Source organism: Labrus bergylta, chromosome 11, assembly GCF_963930695.1.
Source record: "Labrus bergylta chromosome 11, fLabBer1.1, whole genome shotgun sequence".
In the NCBI taxonomy this organism is placed as follows: Eukaryota; Metazoa; Chordata; class Actinopteri; order Labriformes; family Labridae; genus Labrus; species Labrus bergylta.
The window spans coordinates 8,260,077-8,280,942 of NC_089205.1; the positions used below are offsets into that span (position 1 = coordinate 8,260,077).

Here is a 20,866-nt window from a genome sequence, read left to right on the forward strand (position 1 = left end):
TTTAAACTATTCGCCAAATGTACTCCATCATAAAACCTTAGAGGAGGCATTTCTCCCTGTACTGCACAGAGCAGCATGGCAGCACCAATCTCTTTGGGTAGCACTTTTCAAGAGAACACGACCTCCGTACTGAATGCACAAAGACAGGGACTATTTCTATTAATTCAATTTTAAAACCACAGTATCTCTAACATCTAGAAAGCCATGACAACCCGGTTAGAAAGCTGGTTATCTTCAATATTTCTCCGTCAAATTAACTGCTAGAAGAAAACAGATATATCTTCCAGTTCCATCAAGAAGTAATTTCTAAATAAATTGATGGAACAGAGCTGCAGAAAACAGTTAGCATAAGCCTCATCTGTGACCAATGTGAAACGCATAACGCCCTCGGGTGCTGCAGCTACAGTGAGCAAACATAAAGAAGTGAAAGCCTCGCTCGCTGGAGCACATACAGAGCAGTCTGAAGCCGTATGCAGTGCAGAGTGTAGGTGGTTTGTAAAGCATACTTTCTGTAAGTGAGGAGGCAAACACAGCCGTGCATCAGTAATGCAATTTTTTGTGTTGAGATCAGGAGTGTGTCGAGTGACTGATGGGCAGTGACAGCTGAAGCAGAGCCGTGTGTTTAACCATCAGCCTGGCACCCACTGTGACTATTGTCTCTGTCAATCTCTCTCTTCCTGTCTCACACACACACATCCAGGCAAAAATGCACATACAGGTGCAGGACAAAAAACAAAAAAAAAGTACTGACTGCAGGAAGAAGAAGAGAATAGACCATTTGTCTCCTGCCACATTTGCCAGAGGAAGATGTAGCAGATTAAAGCGTTGCTGAATAAAACTGCCATCGGGAGCTGACCAGTGTGAGTGTGCGGACCTTTTCTCTTTTTTTCTGCCCTTTTTTCTGCAGAGCTCATTCTGTGCGGCGCTGCAGCTCTCAACATTTCTCAAAGAAGTGAATAAAATGAAACACTGGCATGTCCTTGATTTCTTTTTTTCAGGTACTGAAGGATGAATTATTCACAGAGTCAATTGTATTCACTTGCATTGAGAGTTTCCAGTGCTGAGTGTAAGGTTATTTATTCAATTTAACAGAAAGAAAACAGGGAGACACTCACTGTTTTATATATATTGTTATCACCTACAAAGACCTCCATAACCTCGCTCCCATCTAGTACCTGTCTGACCTCCTCCACACACACTCTCAGGTCTGCTGACATAAACTTCCTGTCCCACCCTGCAGGCCTAACCATCCTTCCTGGGGGGGATAGGGCCTTCTCCATTGCCGCTCCCACCCTCTGGATCTCACTCCCAAAAAAAATCAGTTGCCCCCCTCACTCTCCACCTTCAAGAAACCCCTAAAAGCTGACCTCTTTTACATCACCTACAACCACAAACAATCTCTGTTCTCGTCCTTCTTCTCTTGGACTATTTCTTCTTTGGTTTGTTTTGTTTTGTTGTTGTTCTTTGTTAAGCGTCTGAGTATTCAGAAAAGTGTCAAGTGACTTGCTTTAACTCACATTTAATGAGGAATTATATTTTTCATTTTGTGTTTTTTGTTCCACAGTCTGTGAAGATGTGTCATCAAGAAAGATAAAAAGTTAAATGAATTAAGAGGAGGATGAGCCCGAGTGTCCCACTGTCAGAATGGTGAACGCCAATTACCTCAACACTGACGGGTAGACACGCAAACACATCCTGTCCTTCCTCTGACCCTCTAATGCAATATGATCTTTCAGGGGGTGGGGGTCGGCGCTTCATGGGTAAAGAATGGGGAGCTGTCTCAATATAATTATAGGTGGGTGGTCTTCTTGCATAATGAGACTGAATGGCCTCTGTGACTCAGTGTGGGAATGTGTTGCACTATTACAGTAACAGAGGAACGGAGGAGCAGCAGAGAAATGTCACAGCCTGACGATCCTGGATGGATTCTGTCTGGGGGGGGGGGGTAAATGCACAAACACTGACAGTGGTCCTCGTGTTTTATCGAATAACCAAGAAAAATAACAAACCAAAGACTGCTCAGGAAACAACATTCTCAACCCATCAAAATGTGTATTTTTCCTCGCATTTAAGAATACCCTCACAGTCATGAAAGCTGTGTCACCTATGAAAGACTTAACTGAAATGGAAGAAGCGTTTTGAAGAAAGTATACAGACTGTATCTCAGAAGTTGGTGGGGAAGTGTGTGCAAACTGCATCCTTTCGAATGGCCAGCAGGGGGAGACTCTCTTGGCTACTACAAGAAATCCGACCGCATTAAACCGTCAGGAAAATGAGCCAACTTCTCAGCTGATTTATCTGCACGCTAAACACTTTTGTGCAGAGACAACTCTGTTTACTGTTCGGCAAATACATATATAATAAGTACAATGTTCAACTAGGAGGCAGGCTAACACACGAGCTAACAAAACAAATGTTTTTAAACCTAAATAATCAGCATTACCTATAAACACAACAAAGACACACGTTTTATTCATTGTTGCCTGTTTCTAAATGTGAATCCCCCTTTCTTAAAAGGGTAGGAACACTTGTTTTATGGACGTTAAAGTTGTGGGTGAGCCCATTGAAAGTATCTATTAGGTCAGTAATGTCGGGCTGTGCCAGAATAGAAAGGCGGCATTTGACCCAGAAAGTAACTTGTTAGCAAATGTTTTTAAAGTAAGCTCTAAAAGCTGATCAGAGCCAGGCAGAGGAGGTGAACGTGAGCCAGGAGGCTAACGCTAATGCTACTGATCCAACAGGTGTGTAATGATATTATTTAATGACACCTGTGGAGGGCCCATTCACTTGACCTTTCAGGGGGCCAGCCATTCATGTAGACGGGCCTGCACATTAGCAATCTGCAAGAAGTTTCTTATTTTGTTTCAAAATAAAAGCAGGTTTGTATCCAAACAGGAAGTTAAGTACCCTTAGCTTAAGACATTACAAAGTTAAGATATACGATGGAATTTTATAATCGTGATTAACTTCTGAAAAGCAGCTGACATGAAGTCGTTTGACAGCTCATAGTTCATTCTCTTCCTGCCTCGCTCATTTAAGACACAAATTGAGTTAAAGGGACGGCGAGCGGACTGGCAACGCTGGGAGTCTGAGAAAACATCCTGCAATTAAAATTATCTGCTTCCCAGTCTTTTCTGCAAATAGGGTTTAGCTGAGAAATTTCAAGTGATTGTATAAGCTTCACAGAGAGGGAGGGAGGGAGGGAGGGAGAGGGAGAGAGAGAGAGAGAGAGAGAGAGAGAGAGAGAGAAGCCTAGGAGACGTGTGGAAGCTGCGAGAGTCCCATGTGTGTATTGACACGCGCACACACATACCCACACACGCACGGACTGCTTCCACACCTATTATCCTTTTCCCTCCCTGCTTATCATGGTGCTGTGTCACTGCCCCTCCCCGTCTCTGTTTAAATTCACACCCACCAAAGTTAAGCCTTGAGAGCATTGTGTGTTAGAGTGTGTGTGTGTGTGTGTGTGTGTGTGTGTGTGGGAGAGAGACAGAGAGAGGGCAACCTTCTTCCTCTCTCTTTTTGTATGAAATCTATTCTTCTTCTTCACTCTGCACATTATTGCATTGCTGCACAAAAAGTCTCTGCACGCTTGATTATGCTTGTACAGGTGTGTGTGTGTGTGTGTGCTCTTGCGTGTGTGTGTGTGTGTGTGTGTGTATATTGGTTCCAAGACTCAAATGAAAAGAGAGAAAACAGATTAACATAACAATCCCCCTGTGCCCTTGGAACAGCAGGCAGAGAGGGCACCTACCATAATAGCTTTATGTGTGTTTGTGATTTTATGTGCACCTGTGTATGCATTCATGTATGAATGGCGTGCTCCTGCATTCATGACAAGGCGTTAAGTCTGCATGCATGTCCCTGTGTATCCGTATCTATGATGGGGAACAGGCGTGTGTGTGTGTGTGTGTGTGTGTGTTTGTGTGTGTGTGGAAGTTAATCCAAACACGGTGCAGCCATGCATGAAGTAGAGCAGTCTAGTCGATATGCTCCACTATCGCTGCGCTGCGTTCACACTTTGTATTCCTTCCTATCAGTCTAGACCAGTGTTACAGGCCTGCTTATCATCCGTACTACATGTCTGATACGACAGAGGAGAGTGTTATACAAAGCCTCCTCTCGGGTCAAAGATGAGACCCACAAACCAGGGACATTATATATACAACTATTATCATTCTAACAATGCTGGAAAACTCCATATTTCCACTAACTGACACTTCCTGCTTTCGATAAAAGTTTATTCTGGACAATGGGAGTTTACTTTAAGGACTTAAGAATCCAAACTTGATATCAAAATGCACTTCGCTCACACATGTTCCTGAACTAAATAGCCTATTGTTGCCGCTGTAATTTCTCAAAGTGTTGTCAACCCCACCCTCGTGTTTGCATTGTGCTGATTTTACGTCAGCCTCTTGGGTTCAGAGAAGAGCGCCAAGTGATCTGGCGTGGCTCTGCAGCTGAACTTGGAATTTGTGTCTCTCTTAAACATTGATGCATTGTCGAAAAAATTCACATTGTGCAAGTTTCCTTCCCCTCTTTTTTTGTAAGACTTATCGAGCCTGTTTTGTTATGTTCCTTCTCTCTTCAAGACGCTCAAGTTATACATTTTCGCTGAAGGTGATGATAAAAGAGCAAAGCTATTATTAATATCTTCTCTACTTGATTTTATTCCTCACACGCACTCACATCCCATTTTACACCCTTCCCTCTCAAACTTTCTCTCTTTCACACCTCCCTCCTCTCATCCTCTCCCTCCTGTTGAGTCTCCGTCCTGCTGATCTTCGTTTGTCCTCGTTTCACTCACCACACAGGTCTCTGTCGTCTGCAGTTTTCTCACTCTTCCTTGCTCTATCTCTCGCTTCTTTTTTTTTTTGCAGCACACATGAGAGCTGTCCTATTCATTATATAATCATGAGGGCAGAGAAAGAATAGAGTGGAAGAAAAAGAGAGGAAGTGTTACATTTGGGAGAAACTGTGAGTAAACCGCGCTCCCATTAGCCTGTTAGCATTAGCAGGCTTAAAAACACAAATCTAATCTACAGAGGGATGCATGAAAGATGTGGAAGGGCACAAAAATGAACAAAAGCACAGAAATGCATGCACTTGCGTCATACAAGAGCAGAAAAATGTTGGGTGTTTGAATCAATCTAGCAGGTTTAATCTCTTCCATATGCGCATGGGGGCTAATGCATCTGCTTAGGCTATTAGCCGCTATGAGCCCCGTAGATACAGGCTGGACTAGACCTATTATCAGTTTGGCAGCGACTGAACATTACCCCTGTAGCCAAAAGCAAACAACAACAACAGCCACAACAAACCAGAGCAATCAGTATCAAGTAAAATCACAGATTTCTCACAGACCTCAACAGAGCCTGCAGATTTACGCCTGTTTAAAAAAAAGGGTCAACTTTATGAGCAGAAAAGAAAAAGAGGCTAAGCTGAGAAAAATGGCCAAAGGTGTTGAATGCGATGATAACAGTTGACCCAGTTTGAAACCACAATACACCCAGGTGCACAGTCACACACAGAAATGCACGAGAATAGATAAATGTATGTGTAGATTCAAAAAGCACCTGCACTTTCTGAACCGACACGTGCAAGAACAACGCAGTGCACACCTCCTACCCTGTATTTCACTCACCTGAGTTCGATGGCCTCCCCCATCTCGCCACAAGAACTCATCTCACAGAGAAAGGTCAGCAGATGAGAGGAGATGCAGAGATGACAAGCTGAGAGGAAGTACTCCCTCGGACTAGCGGCCACAGCATTAACAACAGCACAAGAAAAGAATAAGGAGGAGGAGAGGAGCGAGAGAGAGCATGTGATGATATTACGTTCAGAGCGAGGGACGGAGAGGAGAGGGAGCGCAGAGCGAGGAAGAGAACCACACCTCTTCTTAAGGGATTAACTCAGAAAAAAAAGAAAAGAAGCCGGTGACATTCGCAAACGCACACACAGTGATGCACCCAAACACAGTTTAACTGACCACAAGCCAGCATGGACGAGCGTCTGGTATGCGGATACACACAAACAAATATGGTGCACGCACGCACATACCCTCACAGCTGCTCTAAAAATAAAGACAAATCAATGTTTGATGCTCCAAATCCTGGGAGTGAGGGACGGAGGGAGTGGGAGGATAGAAAGAGAGAGAGAGAGAGAGTCAAGAGGAAGAAAAAAGGGGAGGGGTGATTAAGCGAGTCATGGCTGGTGGTGACACAGTTTTCTTTACTCTCCATCTGCTATGGGCGCACTGGTCAAGAGTGCATTGGGGGAGAGGGCAAGAACTGGGGCTGGAACCCGGGGACAGGCGCCACAGCAGGAAATAGGGACCGGGGCCAAGGCTGGCGGATCTGTTTAAATGGAACTCGGCCTGGTAGTATGTTTCCACGGGGGTGTTACTGGACAGGAGGGAGAGCGCTGCTTCCCGGTATTGGATGTCGAAGGGTAGGCCGCAGAAATGAATCAGGCCATGTTCCCGACAGATGAGGAAGGAGTGCTTCGCTGTGTGTTCAAGCTGAAGGAACAAACCAAAATCAGCTCCAGCTCCTGGTTGTAAGAGCATTACAGGGCTTCGGTTTGCACAGGTTTTTAGCTGTGGATTTTAAAGCTATAGGAAATATTTGTTGGTGCTGTGGTGGAGTGAGGATTGCCTTCCAGCGTTGTCATAATACTCAGGATCACTGTAAGACAGCAGAGCCAGCGGGACTACATTCAAAGTCATGCACAGGGAGTAGGACTTTTTTTTTACAACCATTCACAGCACAGACGGAGGAAGAGCTTTTCCAAAAGTCAGTTCAAAAGATTCATTAACAACATCCTTAGCTCGGGGTTCAGATCAGAAGCCGGCAGTAACAGGATTCAGACTTTTGTAAGCTAACTCAGAGCTGTGAGTGAGTAGAAAGAACCGTGTCTGAGGCGTGTTTGAGATACTGTAACCCAGTGTAGTGTTTTGTGTTAATGCTCTCCGTCTTCTCACACATTGGTAGCTTCCATGATGCCAGTTTATCCCCTAAGCTGTTTAACCTGCCACACTAAGAGCCAGAGATCAACAATGTGTGGGAGCGAGAGGGATCACGGCGTCCTTGTTATGTGCTAACTCTGTCCCACGTGTCGGTCACAGGCTTAGCGTCCCGGGTATAAGCAGCCAACTGGCATCATTCATTCAACACTATTCCTCTTAATGCGCATTGACAGAGGTGACAGGCCTAACTATGACTCTGATTAACTTAAAGCTCCTGTGAGGAGTTTTCTGGCTGGTTATGGAACAGATTGAAATTTAATATTGAAGCCTTTTTTAGGACCATCAGAATCAAACGTGACCATCAGCTTAAACAGCGAGCATTTCTTGCATATGGATGTCTGAAGCTGCTGCCGGAGAGTAAGTGTCAAACGATGTGTTTGAGGGCCTCTGTCGCCCAGTTTAGATCCAAAACCAAAGCAGTTCAGCGCTTTCAGTGCTCAGCAGCGCCCAGTGGAAATAAGTTCAACTGTTGGAACACTGTCACACTCATCAATGTCACTTCTCCCTCATCGACCAATCAGAATCAAGAAGGGGCGGGACTTCTGATATCAGCTTTGTCAACAACAATGGCCAAGAAGAAACTCATCTGACTCGTCCTTTTGAGGGAACACATTTTAGATCTGGAGCTGCTGATAATGTCAGGAAAAGTTTCTTGCATATTTTCTTGGTGATATCATCATCATCAACCTTTATTTAAGTTCTCGGAGAGATCATTGAGGGTGACCCTCATTTACAATGATGTCGAGAAAACATACATAAATGATAAACAACGAGAAATGAGATAAAGCTACTACAGAAAATAAAATCAATAAAAGAGCAATAAGAACAATAAAATATATACACTAAAATAATTTAAAAGCTTGAAATTACTACAGTGATAAGTCAGTAATTCAAATCAAATAAAACAGCTACAGTCAGGTATTGGGCGGTTAAAAATAATATTTCTAAAGTGTCCATAAGGGATAAAAGTGCTCAAATTCAGGTCCTGTTGTAAAATGTCTGGGCACTTCTCGAGTACTGCCGAGGTGCCTTTGGGCAAGGCAACTGCTGTGGTGGCAAAAAAATATGTAATTCAAGCAAATCAGAAAGAGCCAAGTCATCTAAAAAAGACAAAAAGGTCACTATCAAGGGAAGAAGATGTTAACAGGTCCAAACTGCATGCCGCCCAGCAGACTTCTTGTGTTTATAGAGTTGTCCAAATGTACAAAAAAGATAAATATATGTATAAGCCTTTGGAGCTAATACAAACATGTACACAATCAGGTTCATCCCAAACTCATGTACATAAGAGGGGAACACTTTAGGCTACAGATCAACCCTGAGAGTGCAAAGTGACCGGACATGTGACCATTAACGGCACTGTGTCGTCTCAGTTTGATGGAAAGCTCGGGGGACACACGTGAAAGGGACGCACAAGGACGTCTACGATTCTGTCGACACAATATTTTCAAACAACTGGGTGGATTTTTATTGTTGAAAGTAGACAGCAACTAATATAAACATAAAACCCAGCTTCACCTTGAGGTGTAAATTCTGATAATCATTTTGCGTATCTGAAGTGAATCAAATTTCCTTTATTCAACAATACGTTTATTAGCAGCTTTAGCCTTTTCTATTCTTGTGTTGCAAGTTCAAGATGATACAAAGTCGACTTAAGATAGAACTGCTGACACCGAGCTTCTCTTTCAATTCATCATTTGTTTATTATCACGTCAACGTTTTGAACTGTGTTCATTGTTAACATGTCCTCCTCCTCTTTTCCTTTGGTACTCCTCCTCAGAGCGAGCTGCGCGGGAGGGTGAGAAAGAAAAGGAATCTAAAATTAGTGACGAGAGGAGAAGACAAAGCCACAGGAGAAGACGAAGCAGCTTCAATTTGAAACTCACAAGAGTCCTAATGTGATCTCTATAGGCCTGCACTTTAGTCGAATAGCTGCACGGCTCTCCTGTGGATGTGCTTGTGTGTGCAGGTATCTTATGGCCATGCATATTCATCAGCATGGTGGTGTGTATCCATCTAATTGGCAGACGTTGACATAAGCCTTTAAAGCCTGCTGTAAAGTTATAAAACATGATCTCACACACCAGGTGGTAGCAGACAGACACGCCTCCTGATCACATTAAATAAACCCTCTGGCTCATGTCTCAACTGAGCTTTTCCACCCGTTGGAGACAAAACAGAGAAACCTAATCGTGTGTGTTCCGTGTGTGTGTGTGTGTGATCAGTGTGTGTGTGCCTGTCGGCGACCATGTTAATCTGAAACTCTGCGGTCTTACAACCAGCATGCCTCAGTGACTCCACAACAGCCTTATTACATTAACCAACAATTTCTGAGTGTAAATTATGCTCCCTACATCTCATGCACAACCAAAGTTAATTATAAGTGGGTTTACAAAATATTAATTATCCAAATCTGTGTGCTAATAAGCAAACACACAATGCACCAGTGACCAGCATGGACCAAAGCACACATTTCAAAACAGTAACAAGCCTTAACCTACTTCCTGTAGCCTCTCTGGGAGCTGTAACAGCAACGTGATAAGTTACCGGTATAGGCAATATGAGCATTTAATGAATTCAGTGGAATTTGATTTGAGCCGCTTTGCCTTCCAGTTTCTTTATTTTAACAAACAGTATTCAGGCTATTCACTTAAAATCAGACCAATTAATGTTTCTATTCATGAAGCATTTTGAATTTAGTTTGAAAGGAATCTAGCGTTTAGCTAACTTTGAGTGCAAGCCATAGAGTGTGTAAAAAAAATGGATGACAAGATAGCTCCCTTAATGTGAAGCCAAAATGTTCGGTGCTCCCCCTTCTGGCTGGCTGCAGTAAAAGTCATAAGATAAGCCTCGCCTCCTCCATGTTAAAGGAGAAATATGTAACTCTGACACCTAGTGTTTAAAATGGGTACTGCCGTCTAAATTCTAAACATTATAGAGAGCTATAGGGAGCTTATTAGAAACATGCAGAGGCTTTTTAGGTCGGGTACAATCACTTCTATCTGAACCACTTCTCTTGCCCGCTTCCATCACTACAACACCTGTTGGTTTGACCTGATAACTGCTCTCATATCTGGCAAACCGAGGGGCGCCTGACTTTCCAATTTCCAATGACTCCACACTCACTTTTTTTTTTTAATTTATGGATCAGCCAATCAGCGCTGTCAAAGAATCCCCTGAAATCACAACTTTTCTTTTCTTTCGTCACGCTCGGTGAAGCTGCACTCAGATGGACACGCTGTCGAATTGGGAGGTGTGGCAGCCAAATCCACTGCCTTATCTTGACAGGCTGCGTATCGATTTTTGCCTCTGGTCAATACCACTCTCCTTAACTTCTTCTGACTCTTTCCTCATCCGTCTTTCCTCTCTCCATCGTCATATACCTCCATTATCCCCGACTTTGCTTTCTCAAAACCTGTAGTTACAGACAAAGCCTCATTGACCTGATGTAAGATGATGGAGGTGTGTGTGAGTGTTTGTCTTTAAAAGACTTTGGACACACACACACACATACACACACACACACACATATAGCCTAAGTGTGTGTGTGTGTGTGTGTGTGTGTGTGTGTGACATGTGCAGCTTGATCTCAGGCCTCACATCCTAACTCCACATCTCTCCTCCTTCCCAATCAACATCCAAGCTCCGACACGCCTTGATGGGCATGGGCATGCACACACGTGTGGACCATGTGAAAACCTCGCTGCTGCGTGGCAACTGGGTCCCATGGCAACCAATAGTATGTTTTTTTTGTGGGCTAATGGAGAGAGAGGAAGGCTAGAGGCAGAAGGAGATGGGGGGGGGGACTGGTGGATATTTGAAAAACAGCAACAAAAATAGAAGAGAGGAAGGCAGAGGAAGTAGCACATGCACGCACGCACGCGCGTGTGTGTGCATGCCCATGCCCATCAAGGCGTGTCGGAGCTTGGATGTTGATTGGGAAGGAGGAGAGATGTGGAGTTAGGATGTGAGGTCTGAGATCAAGCTACACACACACACACACACACACACACACACACACACACACACACACACACACACACACACACACACACACACACACACACACACACACACACACACACACACACACACACACACACACACACACACACACACACACACACACACACACACACACACACACACACACACACACACACACACACACACACACACACACACACACACACACACACACACACACACACACACACACACACACACACACACACACACACACACCTCTTTCACTGGGCTGAGATCAGAGGAGAGCGAGGAGAGAGAGACAGACAGTAACAACATTGTGGGTGAAAGAAGACCCCCCCGCCCCCCCTCCGCGCTGATCACAGAGAGATCTTCCCGGTGAGGAGGTGGAGAGTGAAAGTGTTTTCACACTTGCCCCAAAACTGAAAATTTCCCAAATTTTTCAGGGTGAGCTGCATGTGTGAACTTTTGTTCCCTAGATTTCTAACTTTGCAAGGATGCATTCTTTGCAATTTAAATTCAATTTGGGGATTACAATGAAAAGTGGTGAGAGTTTGATGAATATATAATGATGACGATGATGCAATAACAATCAATAATGTTGACCTGTTTTCAATTAGCTGTTTTATGGATTATAATCTGAAGACAGTATACAGGACAACGTTAAACAGATCCCAGAGGTACTTGGATTTTATTATCAATTTAAATCACACATAACTGGTTTATGGCCTTCAGCCTTGTGATTTCTAAAAGTTAAGGTAAAGGTTGAACTCCCTTATTATTCCCTACGTCCCCCGTCTGTGTGGTACCACATCTTTGCACCAGTATTAGTGTGTAGTTTTCTATTTCAGGGACAGACTGTGTTCAAGGAAGTAGAGAGAGAAGGAGAGGCCATGGTACAGGGCTCTGTTGCCTGTGTAACAGCGCCCCTGCTGGATAGTAGGAGTAACACACTCTCACAGCACTGAGCCAGACGCATGTGTGCTTTTTGTGAGTGTGATATTATCCAGGTCACTTTGCATGACCTCCACCTCTGACCGCCTGTCAGGTCCGTCCAGACGGAGAGACTTTTTCTCTCTATGTTTTTGCTGACACATAACTCGAATGTGTGCACTGAATGCAGAACACACAGCTGTCTCCCTGTGCGCGCACACACACACTCACACACACCACGTCAAATCACCTTTTCTGCAGATTTCTGGGGTTCACTCCAAATACAAAGCAGGCATACATAATGCATGTTTATGCATGTAAAGCAACTAGATACAAGAGCAGAAATCAATAACACTTTTAAAAGCTTTTAACATCCTCGCTCCGTGTCTGACTGCCCGTCTGAGGAGCTCCGGTTTGTCTTTGCATTCCTAAACAGGAAACATTTGAAAGACGACAAAGTGATTATATGTTCTGTATTTAAAATGCAGATCTGTTGAAATTAAATATGCGATTAAATGAATTATTGCTTACTTCAGATAGCCGTTTGAATTAATAAATAACCGCTTTTGCATCTTTTTCCAAATCTTCTTTGGTCATACTACAATCTCTAAAACGTCAAATGAACCAAAGCCTGCTCTGCATCTATGCATTTATTATCCATCTGTCTGTCAATCTATCTATGTCCATGTGCCCTCAAATCTGTGAGTCTTGCAGAGTTTCCGTGTCACAAGGAAGCTGTCACCTACTTTTAGCCCGCCACTTTCCAACTAAATCGTCCTCATGGCAACATTTGATGACACAACAAAGATCATTTCTGCGATTCAGAGTTGTTTTCATCTCTGCAGCACAGAGCAAATAAAATGTCCTGAAAACTGCAAAGAGACATGAGAAGAAAAACTTACAGTCAATCTGTGTCATCACTGTGCTGGTAAACAACGATGCCACTGACCGGGTTTACAGCGCTTTGGGGAGTTTGGGGTGTTGTGTTGTGGAGCTGCAAGACAGCATGACCTTCACGGGGGGGGGGGGGGGGGGGGGTCGCGTCTTATCGAGCGGCACTAAAAGCTTCAGCTTGTCAGGCAGAAGCACAGACAGAGGAAATTGGTTCAGAAATTCATGCAGACGCACGGTGTGGCGGCGCTGCAGCACACTGCTCATGAAGGTTTCTGGAACCTAAAAACATTTGGAGTCTCATATTTTTTGTCAACATTTAATAACCATCCATCCGCCTGTTATAGGGCTTTCACACTTGGACAAAACTCCTGAACAACTGGAGCTGTATGTGCGAACACAAACAGCCTAATTTATCACTCTGACTTTACCTGGAGTTTCTGCTGCCACCCTCCGGATGTGACCGCAGAGAGTGCATGCATGAGACCGGTTCAATCTCCATGCACACAACAAAACTGCTTCTTCATGTTTATGTCCACCAGTATGCGCTTCTCTACTCTTTAGTTCATATTGTGAATGTGTCGCTCTACACATGACATCGATATGAAGGCAAAAATTCTCATAATGGCGTCGTTTAGGGGACTGTTTCTTTGTCTGCCACTTCCGGGTAAGCTGCATGTGTGAACACACAGACTCATTTTTTTACCTTCTTCTCCCTTTAAGTCCCCTGGTAAAATTTCTATAAGAAGTCAGGGTGAGCCGATGTGAGAAGGCAACAAGAACATTCACTGTGGACAAGTAGGAGGGTGTGATGATGTATATTTCATCAGCTTTTTTGGATGTACGTTCTTCCTCGTTCTTTCCTTCTTTACGATTACTTTGATAGGAAGGCAAAAACTGCCATCATAGCAAAAAGCAACTCAGGCAGATTTGAGGAGTCAGGCTGTCAGAACTTTTCTCGACATGTTCAGGACTGCATGAGAGTGCTTTAATTCAAGAGGATTCAGGAAAGAAAAACTGTATAGATGATAAACTCAGGAATAAAAGAATCAAAGAAAGAAAACAGAAACAAGAAATCAACAGAGACAGTGCGGTAAATACATCCCACAGCAACATCCAGAAACTCTGCCATGTTGCACCTCCAGAAGGACAGCAGTGGAGAAGAGTAAACAGTGGTGAAGTGAAGCCCCTCAGAGAGTCCGGGTCACCTAAGGCCAGAGAGCGAGAAAGAGAGACAGCGGAGGGACAAGTGGACTGGTGTTTAGGCCTGTTGCTAGAAAACAGGCTGTCAACAATGGTCACTTTGACATCCCGAGGAGAGGAAACAGAACATTCTTGTAGTCTCAAAGATAGGAGCTTTACATCTTATAACTCTAACAACACACACACACACACCACTTGAAAGCAAAACAAAACCCCGTCAAAAGCACAGGGAAGCCAACCTCAATAGGCTTCATGCCCCCCCGAAAAGCGTGGCGGGACAAAGGCGACGGATTCTTTCAGAAGCCGAGAAGTGTGCGTGTGTGTGTGTCTGTTTGTGTGTCTATGTGCAGTCACTACAGATTACAGACAAACACCACAGATGGTCAGTGCGTCTCGTCTTTTCACCGCCACCACCGCCGAGAATAATGGCCAGCGGTGGCCCCTCCTCCTCCGCTCCCTTTCTCCTTTGACAGCACGTGTGTCCGTCAAATGAAAGCGTGTGTCTGGGACAATGGCAGCGAGACAAAGAGCCCGCCTACCCCCCACCAGGAGGCTGAATAGGGGGGCACGTGGGCCTTGTCATCGAGGGAACAATAGCTCTAGGGGAGAAGGGGAGAGAGAGAGGGTGTGGCATCCGTGCACCCAGTCTGCACCTCACTGGGTTGGTGAGCAGCAGACTGGGTGGCCTGAGTTCAAATTTGAACTTGTAGGGTTGGATTAGGAGGAAAAATAAAACGCAGCATAGACAGGAAGCAATTTACAGAGAAAGATTTTTTTCAGAAAAGAGTCTCTGTGCGTCTGTGGATGCTCACAAAATGTCATCTTAGTTCTGTTAATGTCATAAAAAGGAAGTAGATGCTTTATTTAGTTTCATGTTTCAGCTCACATACCACCATATTTCATATTTTCACAGAGTTTCAGGACAGCCTGTCGCTGGAATCTTCCTGAGTTGATTATTATTACCACCTATCCCTCACAGTGACGTTTCGCCGGTCAGACAGAGGGGATCTCAGGAGGCAAGACATGACATCAAAGAAACACGGAAATCCAAGATGGCAGACAAGGCGACAGAGTCTGACACTTTGACAGTTTTTGCCATTATGTCAAAATGCAAAATTAAGATGTATTAACAGTGCCAACTGGAAAAGAGCAAACTGGCCAGGTGCAGCTTCATTCTGTGCACAAAGACCACACCGGTTGCATTACATCAACGTTATATCTGTGATGTTTCATGACTGTTTCCTGCTGCGTTCACACATCGGCTCACCAAGATTTCACGTGGAAACCTTAGGGGGCTGGCAGGAAAACGTCCATGCAGATTCACGGTGAAAAATATGCCCTGCAGATCATCCTAAAAAACTTTGTGCACGCGTAAAAACAACAACTGTGAGTGTTTGCTTCAAACCCACACAAGAATCTGATGTGCTGTGGACTGAACACACCTGAGGGGACCTTTCCATTTAGTTAAAGTGTGTTTTGGTTCTTGGCAGAGTTCACTGCAGAACTCTGGCTCCAATTGACATCAGCATGCAGTGCAATATGTTTATGACAGAAGGTGTTTTGGGACATGACGTCCATCTTTACGGTCAATGGTATGAATGTGTTATACGTTTAATTTGTTCACTGTCTTAGGGCACATATTTTTATGGAATAACATGTTTTTTGCTTTCAGATTTGTGTAATTTGTCTCTTCATTATGTCTTGTACTGTAAGCCCACATGTCTCCAGAGTATGACACTTCAACAAAAGCCTTTCAGTTCTACTTTTTCATCAGTTTCCACATAGCTGACGCGTGTTTAAAGAATCAGCCGCCCAGCTCAAGGTTATTTCAAGTTTTGGACAGTTACATTTTATAAAAAGAAACTGATGACTAAAAGGAAAACTTTCAGAAGGGGTGTTAAATATTCACACTGTGACTTCCTCTCACAGTATAACTGATGCTCTTTAGCAGGCATTCACCAGAAGAAACTAAGTCCGCCCCTGAAGGGCCAAGACCCAGCTGGTGGATTTACTCCAGCCTCAGGCGTGTGCTAGCTGGTCCAACAGAGTCCCAACAGATCCATCGGCACTCCTGAGACACCTTTGATGTGACTTATTGGATTACTGACTCGCCTGGGTTAAATCTATGCTGGTAATGTGCATGTGTGCACAGTGAGGTGCATGCACACTTGTTTGTAAATGCAAAGGGGATTTTTCTTGTTTTTATCCTTGGGGGTCAAAGTGCACAGTGGCAGGGAGGAGAGCAGAAAGCTTGGAACAGCTGGGTTGAGTCTGCAGGGGGGGGACAGGGCCGAGGGAGAGCTGAAAGGGGGGAAGAGGGGGGGGTAATACAGGCGGGCAGGCAGGCTGCTGACGGACCCTTTTGAGGCAGCAGCTGGTTGGAGTGGGGGTCTCACCAGCTGTGCCTTCGCTGACCTCTCCCCCCCCCCCCGAATGTAGCCAGCAATGCACACATGTAGAAACCTCGCACAACCATCTGTGAGTAGGAGGAGAGTGGTCTCTGTGATTGCTCCATCACAGCGTTGAGACACACTGGGTTTAAAAACACGGCACCACGCCCCGAACAAATCCCCCAGAGAGAGATGGAACTATTCTTAACCCGACATCTTCCAATAAGCCTCCTCTGGCGCCGCAAACCCAGAGACGGCTTCCCTGGATAGATCACTACGGTTCAAAGCCTGTGACTCATACATCATTGTGACACAAACAAGAGAATCAAAAATAACCTGCAACAGAGGAGGAAAAGAAGACGGAAAGAGGCTTATTTTTACCTGACATCTTGTGACATCTTCTAGGGATTTTATATTGTCTCATAAGATCAATGAATACAGATTTTGTGTCAGTTAACTAAAGTTAATTCCTTTTATAATAAATTATTTATACTCGTTTGAATGGCAAATTACAATGATTCAGTGGCAGGCTTATCTTTTACTAAAATCAATCTGCGATTCCAACAGCAGTGCTCATATTTCACATCTCAACACACCTGAAAGAGAGAGGCTAACTCATGGATCTCCCCGCCTTCCCTGTTTGCCGCCTCCTTCATTATAATCTGCAGCCATGCAGGCTGACAGCAGATCAGCGCTCATCGGCTCTGATTTATGCGCAAAGAAAAAGTTGCCTCGTGTGATGCAGCCAGCATCAATTCAGAAGTGCTTATTCAGAGCCACACTAAATCAAGTGCATCCACAGAGTAATTGATTCAAGCTCTGTTCTTGTTTTTCACCCCGTCATGTGTAGCTGCTGGGCTGAATCTGCTGTGTGGGGGGAGAAAAAACATAAAGAGAGAGAGAGAGCGAGAGAAACAAAGCCAGAGCACGGTTTGCTTTGTAGAAAGAGAAACTGAACATGAAATATCAGGCGCAGCATCAGGCCCTAAGTTATGGAGAACCTTTTCAAAAGCACTGACAAAGTCGAGTAGGCTACATCACTTCAGAAAATAATACCTGATTTTTATTCTAAAATAAACCAGAAACAGCCTTTCATTATCTACAGCGCTTTTCCCATTCGAGGTTGAGGGGCTGAATCCGATCCCAGCTGTCATTGGACAAGAGGCGGGGTTACATCCTGGACTGTTCACCTGTCAATCACACGGCTGACATATAGAGACAGACAACCAGCGACACTCACATTCACACCTACAGTTAACCTAACGAGCATGTCTTTGGACTTTGGAGAGCTGGTGTGTTCCCTCCAGCCAATGACAGCGCACAGGCGAGTTTAGGAGTGGATACAATTCAAATCGGCGAATATGACGGATGTGGACGTAGCTGCAAAGAAGAGAAAATACAATCACAGTGACGGTAAACGTAGAGTGGATAAAGCTCGTTCCAAAACAAGGGTGAACCTTGTGTTGGCTTTCACCTGCAGACTTGGAGTTGGTCTGCTTCCTGTTGGACAGGCAGGTGACAAACACCGGCGGTTAGCTTGTGCTAGCGTGTGGTGGCTTACAGTGTAGTAACAATACAAGCAGTAAACGTACACACTACCTCCTGCAGTGAGTGTGACGATGAGCCGAGGAGGAGGGGCCCAGTTTGAATGATGTGCAAGCTGCAAAGAACATTTCTACTGACTCCACCTTTAAAGCTTACACTAAACGTCTTCAACCCAAACTCCTGAATTAATTCTGTGTGTGTGTGTGTGTGTGTGTGTGTGTGTTTGTGAACATGACAGTGAGTGAAGAATCAATTTAAAGTATCTTGCATACACATTATTTTGAAATCATGGCTGCAGCCCACGGCAGTGACTAACTGAGAGCAATAACATTTGCTTAAGTGTGCATCTTTTCAGCAAGTGTATATAAATCTGTTTTGTGTAGTCAGGAGACTTCCAGGAAGAGTTCTGTTTATTGGCAAGCAAAGTCCTGTTCACTTTTCTCCCCCTCCTCCCCTCAGTCTCTTTACCCTCAAGGATCATCAGTGTGAATATTAGATAGTGACAGATTGTATTAGATAACACAGACCTACATAAAGCCGTGCAGAGATTCACACACAGAGGGAGCTTTAGGTCGAACTCTGTCAGTGCAGTTTGATTCTCGTTGAACATCCCATATAACGATGCATATTTCTGTTTCACATCTTGTTAGTAGACAGTAAGAAGACGACTGATACACATGGGAAGAAGGAGCGCACGCAGCACACTGGGGGGGCCAAACCAAATCTCTCCTAGCTTTACTTTGTAAATCTGAAGCCTCCGGCGATAACCGACATTCAAAGACTTTCCTCACCAGTTAGGCAAGGTTTAAAAAAAAAACAACTGTAGAAGTTCACCGAGGGATTTGTGTGAATGATTGTGAGTGACAGAAAACCTCAGTGGAGACGAGCGCTTGGCAATTAATCAAGTTTGTATTTTAAGCAACGATTTTGGCTTCCCCGCGATCCCGAAAGCAAAATAATCGAGAGTGCTGCATGCCATGTTGACCAGCCTCTGACAGCCAATGAGAGCCTTAGTTGATAGAAGGGTTCCCGCCTCTGTTCTGATGAATCTACACCAAGCAAATTGCACGCGATGGTGTCCATGACCGACATTTCTTGTAGCCAATGAAATTCTGAACACATTGACATGCTGCTTCACTCAATAACTCGCATCCCGAAAGCACGGAGGAACATTTGTAACGCCAAACAGAGTGCGATCTTCTGCGTTATTTGAACAGTAGAAACACATTCTGGAACGACGGAGTGTTAGCTTTCAGAAGAGACCTTAATGGTGCTTGTAGTCTAAATGGGTTAAGAACAGCATTTAATTTCCTCGGTGTAAGTCTGGACAGGCGTTTGAGGCCAGTTTAACAGGCTCCATAACATTCAGTGGAATTAAAAGGGTTGAAACTCGTAGCTAAATCATCTCCTCGTGCACGGTTTGACTAAGCAACACCTCAGCAGAATAAAAAATGCCTGCAGTATATCCTCCGCACAGCCTCTGACTGCGACACGGGCTGTGGGAGTTTGCTTGCAGGATGTAAACAAAATCCATGTGAGGGGAAAAAGAGCTTTGTGTTGTCAGTCTGTGGATGTGACAGAGAGAAAGAAAAAAATACTTCAAAGCTGGTAACACAGCTGAGAAGAGGGGGTTAAAAGGGGGTTGAGATTTTCCTCTGACTCTGAGGAATGCGGAGCAAGAGTAATAACGCATTCCCTATGTGGAGCACAGTGAGCAACATGGGAAGGAGAGCATGTACGCACACTGACTGGGAGTCTCTCTCTCTCTCTCTCTCTCTCTCTCTCTCTCTCTCTCTCTCTCTCTCTCTCTCTCTCTCTCTCTCTCTCTCTCTCTCTCTCTCTCTCTCTCTCTCTCTCTCTCTCTCTCTCTCTCTCTCTCTCTCTCTCTCTCTCTCTCTCTCTCTCTCTCTCTCTCTCTCTCTCTCTCTCTCTCCTCATATCACGCAGCCATCTGGTCAACTGGACAATCCAGGACATAACTGTGGCAGACTGTTGACCGGCCTGCAGCCATTTGTTTTTCATTCCCCTCACAATCGTCTCCCCGACTCCCGTCGTTTGAAAACAGGGAGACGAGGGGAGGATGTGAAATGTGAGGGACGGAGGGAGGTTTAAAGAGAATGGTAGATGCACGCTCACCTCCCCTGACATATTGACTTCACAGAGCGGGTGTGTAGTGGTCTTACAGGGTGAGACATGAAGGGAGAGAGGCTCCTCTCATCACACCGTAGTGTTCTTATTACATCAAATCATTTCCGCACCGGCTGGGTGTCGCCTCGGCATCTCCACAATATTCCTCTGTGATCTGGGGCGAGAGCAGACGCGGCCTGTGGGAGGACAGTCTTTATACTTTTCTATTGATCTCCTTGTTAGGGCTTGTTGAAGCTTGAGGAGCCTGGAGCCTCATCCATTAAAACATAACCCAAAAGTAAAGAGTAAAAAAGAGAGAGAGAGAGAGCACTCTGGCTTTATTCTCTATTTCATCATGCTTGTAGAGTGATCTCAGAGTGAAACCGTGAAAGCAATATCAGAACGGGTGGTGTTGTAGGTAATGATGTAAAGTAGTTTCAGCTTTGAAATGTAATAGAAAATCAATGTGGATTGATGTTTTTGGTTTCCCATCCCAAAAGGGCTTGGATGACGGAAGACACAGGAACCTTTTCTTACAAGAAATGAGTTTGATGTGGCGAGAGACCGATAGGCGGATAAGCTGTGGCTGTACTTTCACGACTTCTCTTGTGCTTTATTTTGTATCTGCTTCCGCTCTCTCTCTCTCCTTCTCCCTCTCTATGTCTCTCTCCCCCTCGTCTCTCTCTCTCTCACTTTAATCATCGAGTACATATATTGAGTTTATTTGGGAGGTCACTTCTCTTCTTGCCGAGGGAGAAGC

The 20,866-nt window shown here is 44.5% G+C and overlaps 1 protein-coding gene across 3 annotated transcripts in view; it reads right to left on the minus strand.

The window, feature by feature from the left end:
• The window catches only part of numbl (NUMB like endocytic adaptor protein), a 53,028-nt gene that overhangs the window by 21,100 nt on the left and 11,062 nt on the right, over positions 1-20,866 (minus strand). Inside the window, exon 1 of one of the 3 annotated variants that reach the window (XM_020644355.3) lies at positions 5,648-6,048. The exons of the other annotated variants lie outside the window; for them this stretch is intronic. Coding sequence (XP_020500011.1) covers positions 5,648-5,688 — 41 coding nt within the window. The 5' untranslated portion in view covers positions 5,689-6,048. Of the gene's footprint in view, positions 1-5,647; positions 6,049-20,866 lie in introns of those variants that run through there. 3 annotated transcript variants of the gene reach the window in all.